A 7,242-nucleotide genomic window follows, 5' to 3' on the forward strand; every position below is an offset into this window, starting at 1 on the left:
CTTACATGATTTTGCACACAGACATTTTAGAAGCTATAAATTATTATAGCTAAATAGATATTTTGTAGAATTATGAACGAATTTCAAATGGTACTCGTATGTCATGTATACCTACGTTTATACTTAAAAAGAGGCTGATCTTAGCAGGATGTCATATTATTTGCCCCTCTCCATAAAATAGGGCATCTATAGGTACTATAGGTTAACCTAACCTAATAATAATAGAATATATTTTGAACGACGACGTAGGTTTTAATTTGAATGTAGTGTAATATCATTGAATACTGATATACGATATTCCTACTAATTACGGTAGGGCACCTATAGTGTGAAGGAATGATAATGAGTAAAATAACTCACATAGTCAGACAATAGGTATATAAATATTCAATAACAATAAATATTGAGGTGTATATTACATATGCATATTATCAAATATTCGTAAATCTGTCGGAAACCACATGTAGGCACCTGTAATATATATATATATATGTTATGAAGATTAAAGGCGATGGTGAGATTTCAGACAGAGGTCGTCCGTATAATATTACACATTAAGGGTACACTCTATACACAAACATGTATTAATTGTATACGTAAATATCGGCGAGTGCACCTCCAATGGCGCCACTCGTGTATAATATTATAATGTAATAATATTATGTGCCCGCGAGCGAGTGCACACGTCATCTCGATCGCAATTCGATCGTCTGACGACCCGCCGAAAATGGAGCTTACCTATAGCTTGTACCATCGCTTGCCCGGCAAACGTCCATAAGCATTACTTTCACGTCTATGTACACACGATCGACCGGGACAGTATAGCTATACTTACACACACACACACACATGTCATATATTATATAAATGTGTGTGTATACATAAGGGTATAATATAACTATAACACGACCAGACCACACACACGACACTCGCGGTATACCACACAACCACACACACACATGCTCCACTACGCTGACATTATTTTCCGACACTATATTTCCACCGATGTGTCGCGTACATATTATAATATATATATATATATTAATAATAATAATAACACATCTCTTCGCCGACGACACAGTCTTTTCTAACTCCGCAGTAGTCGGGTATCTGCAGTCGCGTCAGGCGCCCACGTGTATTTTTTGCGTCATAGTAATAACAATATTATAATATACCTGCAGTGTGTACATACTATAACATTGTTATGGTATAGGTACAATACGGTGCAGGGACTTTACGTAGTATTGTGTGTTATATAATGTGTGTTGAAATCTCGTGAAACCAAATATTTTATACGGATTAAACGTCGTCGTGTAACACTTGCTCATCTACTAGCCGTATATTAACAATAATAATTTTCGGGGTCGTTAAAATAATATGTGTTTGTACTCGACAGAATCCGCATAATAATAGACGCACGAGATCAACGTTCTTCCGCGATCCCGTCGAACTATGCGATGCCGAAATCTTATAATAATAATTACTCACGGAAAAATCGTACACATTAATACCACCAACCGCCATCATTATTAAAGTGTTTTTTGTCACGATCGTATATAAAATACATTTAACATAAAATGTATAATTTTCTCATGTAACACGCCACACACATTACATTATAACAACTTGGGCCGATCGTTGTCGTGTCCAACAAGGTCGCTATTATTGAAGATCAAGGTCCGCGACGTTGGAATTATATTATAATATATATTATGCTTTATTAAAACTCTTTTATTATTTCTTTGTTTTTTTTTGTTTTATTTCTCGTTTTTTTTTTTTTAACAAAGGGGTTGTCCGTGAACTTCACGAGTATTTGCATTTCCCCGTATTTTTTGTCGTTTTTTTGTTGTTTTAACATAAAAGTAATATCCAGACGCCGTTTGCCATGACGTCGACACTGTACAATAAGATTGGACTTATACCCAAACAGAAACCGATTAAAGTAATGATCATGGGACAACCCGGCGTAGGGAAAACTGGTAAGACACGTCCTGATAATAAATACCTATTGTGACCATTATATTTATTTATTTTATTTACTAATTTGGACACCATTTATAATTATTAATTACATCAAATAGGTAATATTTGTATAAATATATATGTTTAACAAAGATGACCCTCTCTATACATACATAATATACCTGTACCTAATACGGATATTTCATTCTAGGATATATTCCAGCGAAATGCATAGGTGCAATTTGGGGGGGGGGGGGTGCTGGGGGTACTTAGTACCCACACATTTTTGAAGTCATCATTGAATTTTTACTGACTATAATATTATACCATTAGTATTTGGATACATTTAATTCTAAGATTTTATCATTTTCATAATAAGAATAATATATGTAGATAATAATATGTATTCTGTTATAGGTACCTAATTGTTTATATTAAGACTAATGCGAAGGTGTATATATGAAGTGGGTGTGGGGGCAAAGACCCCCACTGATCACTTTAGTCGACATAAAATGCACCCCCATAAATGTAACCCAAATTGTGCCTAATGCAAAACGAGTACAATTTATTGTTTTACCCTCTTATATTATAATATAATGTGTGTGTTGCAGCACTATTGGTGCGATTCGTGACGAAAAAGTTCATTGGTGATTACGATCCCAACCTAGAAAAAATGTACACATACCAAGTGTCCATGGAATCGGAAATGGTTAACTTTGAGATATTAGACACCGCTGGATACGTACAAGACGTAAGATAATCCCATTAGTTTTTCTAAAATGTTTTGATTTTTTATACGCATGCCAATTTATGACACCTGTTGAATGTATTAGAAATCTTGCAACTTGGAAATGAACATGCGCTGGGCTGACGTGTTCATACTGGTATACTCCATTACGGATAAATGTTCGTTTGACGATTGCAGTAGGCTCAAGTTTTTGATTAACTACAATAAAAAGAAACGTCGTCTTTCCACTAAAGTAAGAAATATGTGAAACCATTTGAGCCACATATGAAATTATGATATAATATAATAATATGATAGCATCTTTATTATATACACAAATATAGGTACTATATACGAATTTACTTATATAGTTTATACCTACATAAATATGCATTTTTTAAAACGATTTAATTAGTATTTATTAAATAGAATATTTAAGTAGTGTGATGATACTGTGATATAAATAAATAAAATACACATATTAAATATATTTTTAAACTTATGAATGAGCTGGGCTTGATAATATACGAATTTGTAAAATTACACCATTACGGATTACGATATTGTTTTAAAAACATAATAATTAGTAATTACATTAACAAAAACATGATTTTACGTGAATATCTATGTATAAAAGTTTAAAGCCATTCAACTAAGTATACAGTAGATAATTTATCTGAACATTATGACGCATTAAAATCAAAGCTCGTACGTGTAGTTTGGAGTTATTTAACTTTGTGTTCCAAGAACAAAAGTTCCATGGTAATGGCCTTATTAGTATACTCGTACATATATGGGGGCTATGGTGATTTGACAATTTTAGTCATTAATATTAATAATTTGTAAAATAAGCCAATTATAGTAAATACTAGATTCAATTGTGCGTCTAATTTTGTAAAACCATTTTTAAGAACTATAATATAGTCCTATTTAGTGATATATTATGCTTAGTATGCAAACATTTTAATAACTAAGAAACTACTCATTTGAATTTTGAATTAGGTACATACTAAATAATTTACAGTAAAAAAGGGGGGGTTGTCATTTGAAAAAAAAGAAGTTTGTATCGCCACAGGACACCCCTTAAGTAGTACAAAAAAATTCAAGAATTTTAAATATGTATAGTCTTCAAGCATATTTAAAAATTCTAAAAATCAGCATTTGAATAAATTTATTATTCAAGGAAAAAATGGGGGTGAGCATGCTTGGTGAATCACTCTGTATATAGACACAAATTTAACGTTGACAAATTATTATTATCATCAAATATTATTAGTGGGTATCAGGTATCTGCAATAATAGTATAATATAAGCCATATATGGCTTAATATACGCTTCTCAGCAAAAGATATAATATGTACCTAATTGAAGTAGGCTACAGGGGCGTACTGAGGTTTTTATTGGGGGGCCAAAGTTGGTAGTTTGGCCAACTCTAAAAATTGATCCGAGACAACTTGTTTTTGTTATTTTGTCGTAGCAATTTCATCGTTAAACAGTTAAAATGTTTTAATTATTTAAGTAAATTAAAAATTCAAGCTTATAGATTATGAAAATTGTTTATAATACCTATATAAGATATCCATTACAATAAATTATTCCATTAGGTAAGTACCACATTTGCAATAAAATAATAAATAATGTTCAAAAAAAAAAAAAAAACAAAGTAAATAATAAAAATGTATATTATTCAATTATTGTTTATTGTTATAAAAATGAGTCATTTTCTTATACCTAAATATTCAATTTATTTATTTCAATTTATCAATATTCTTCTTTTTTTTTAGAATTGCCCATTTTTGAGCCATTTCATTTAAAGACATTTTATCCACTAAATCTTTTTCAGAAGAAAGCAACATCAGATTATTTAATCTACAGTCTTCTTGGGTTGTTCTTAAATAATTTTTGACCATTTTCTATTTGCTAAATGACCTTTCATTGCCAGCAACGGTTACAGGTGCTGTACATGATAAGCGGCATAATAGATTGGCCAATGGCAAAGCAGTTTTTAATTCATGGGAAACTATTGCACTTCCAGTTCACACTGCAAAGTTAATGTATCAATTTCAATATTATTCGGTAAAAATTGTATTGTATTTGAATAAGAGTTTCCGTCAACAATTCCTTTGAAAATGGCGGTTTAAGCATACTGTATAATGGCTTAATATCATCAATGGATTTCGCAAGATGATCTTTTATTAAACCATTCAGTTTATCTAAGACCATTTTAAACTCTTTCCTATAAAAAGAGTGGAAGGAAAATTAGACACGCGCAACAAATTAGACGATATAAATAATTAAATATTCTATGAAATATTCAAATATTATAAAATATAAGTAAAGACAGTAGGTATAACTGGACAAGTATTAGGTATTATATTCATGTATGTCAAATCTACATAATATTACAGATAAACATAACGTGACTTATAATAATTATTGTAAATAATAGTGGTGACGCAAGCCTGCAGTACTAATAAATATTAGATGCCACAGGGCATAGACTGAAAACATCAAGTCAACCACGTTTAGTTGGCTATTTATAGTATCTGGTATCATAAACATTGGGATTTACAAACTCCCTCACCACTGCATATTCCTCTTATTATTACTGACGCACTGATAACAATTTATGCTTATTTTTCCGATAATAGACAATAGATATTATTCTAATTCAGACAGTGTTAGAATATAATAATATTAGTATATTCACTATATTATTCTAATAACCTTGATTCTAGTCAATATCACTATCACAATCGTCGATCGTATACAAATTATTAGTTGGCCATTATGTACAGTTATTGAGTTTTTCATAAATGTAAAATGGTCAACTGAAAAGTTAAGAAACCAATTATTGGGGGGGGGGGTATTATGAGCACCCTATCCCCCCACTAGGTTTCCTCCTGGTAGGCTACTTCTTAAATTTTAATGCCCAAACGTGGTATTTTTTGGATATGGTGTGCCCAAACTGTATGTGTATTTTGAATACCGAACAGGTAAAAATTTCCAATCCTGCTGAACAGATGTATTTTTCCTCATAAATGGATTTTAGGGGATGCGTTCTAACTTTAAAATTAAAAATGGGCTTTCAAGATATTATTGTATAAACATTTTTATTGCAAATATCTGCTTTAATTGTAAAGGTAACCACGAGGCACTAATATTAATTTACCAACAACCCAGTGGGGTATTTATGGGGGTCAATGGGGTCCATACCCCCCACTGACATCTTAAATACCTATCTAAAAATCCAATATTTAGGTATATTAATATATTCTGTAGCGGAGCACTCACTTAATTATATTTGAAAAATTAGCTGGACCCCTCCATGAAAAATTCATAAAAACACCACTGCTATAAAAACCTACCTATAACCTATGCTATATTATATTATTATAGTAATTAGTAATTACTATGTACTAATAGGTACCTTATCTAGGTATCTAGCTTATCTAGCTTACAAGCAACCATGATGATGATAACCGCCAACTTTATTATAATTTACTGAAATTGCTTTCCGTAAAAGAGAATGACGGATATTCGTTACTTAATCATAATTAACTAAAGTTGTTGATTATACTGATGAATATTATATAATATAAACTATAAAAGTCATTGTTGAATAACTAAACCCATTTTTACTGTAATTATTTCTGGTAGATTTTTACACCTGTAAGACTATATCACCATAATTAAAGAGGTATCATATTATATACACATTTTTCCGTGTTATTAATTGCACTACCTATAATCGCATTACCTACCTGTGAATTCTCATACATAATGAATTATATACTGCTCGATAGTGGGACTATCCATAATGTAACAATTTATCATAAATTATTATACTCTAAGGATTCTTTATTTCATGTAGCCATGTAGGTGTATATTTAGGATTTTTCACTTCAGTGACCAAATGTTTTCTTTACACAAACTGGTTTGCCTAATATGTATTTTAATTAGATATTTTATTTATGAATTCTATTTTATAGATATTATTATCATATACCTAAGTATATTATAACCTAGCCTTATCATATATCCTAAACATTATTATTTATACGTAAGTGCAACATTTTCATTTTTTTAAGGTTTCTCTGTAACCATACTTTATGTTCTTATCGATCAGGTTCGTCCGTCATGGCGTACTGACACTCACAATTATACTTATGGTAGGTAATCAATATAAATTATTTATAAAGTATAGGTACTGAGGTACCTACTAGCTGTGTTATTAAAATATTATTTAATGTAATTTGTGGTTTTAAAATTCGCCATTCGGACACATGTGCTATGTCATTCACGTGTGATGTGTATCATTATTACTTTCCATTCATCATTGTTTATATTAATGTTATTCCTGTACTTAACTTAACTGTGTACTAGGTAGGTATAAGTGCCTACTACAATTTCGTACAGTTACTATTTTTTAAATAGCTAGGTATAGCTTTACTATAATAGCACTAAGCCACTAACTACCTACTGTGTTTATACATGTTGTTTATTTTATGTCTATTATTTTCATGTGTAATATTGCATTATTACTTCCTAAA

General features: G+C 30.8%; 1 protein-coding gene across 2 annotated transcripts; it reads left to right on the forward strand.

Moving 5' to 3' along the window:
* Window positions 1–1,106: 1,106 nt before the first annotated feature.
* LOC100571149 (ras-related and estrogen-regulated growth inhibitor-like) lies at window positions 1,107–3,013 on the forward strand. Of its 2 annotated transcripts, XM_016808357.2 has the most exons (4): window positions 1,108–1,677; window positions 1,788–1,979; window positions 2,574–2,713; window positions 2,796–3,013. In XM_016808357.2, the coding sequence occupies exons 2-4, from the start codon at window positions 1,886–1,888 to the stop codon at window positions 2,955–2,957; spliced, it is 396 nt and encodes a 131-aa protein (XP_016663846.1). In that variant the 5' UTR covers window positions 1,108–1,677; window positions 1,788–1,885; the 3' UTR covers window positions 2,958–3,013. The 2 variants fall into 2 exon arrangements, with proteins under 2 accessions (XP_003247826.3, XP_016663846.1); XM_003247778.4 differs by having other exon boundaries at window positions 1,107–1,979.
* The last annotated feature ends 4,229 nt before the right edge of the window (window positions 3,014–7,242 follow it).

This window comes from Acyrthosiphon pisum, chromosome A3, assembly GCF_005508785.2.
Source record: "Acyrthosiphon pisum isolate AL4f chromosome A3, pea_aphid_22Mar2018_4r6ur, whole genome shotgun sequence".
Classification (NCBI taxonomy): Eukaryota; Metazoa; Arthropoda; class Insecta; order Hemiptera; family Aphididae; genus Acyrthosiphon; species Acyrthosiphon pisum.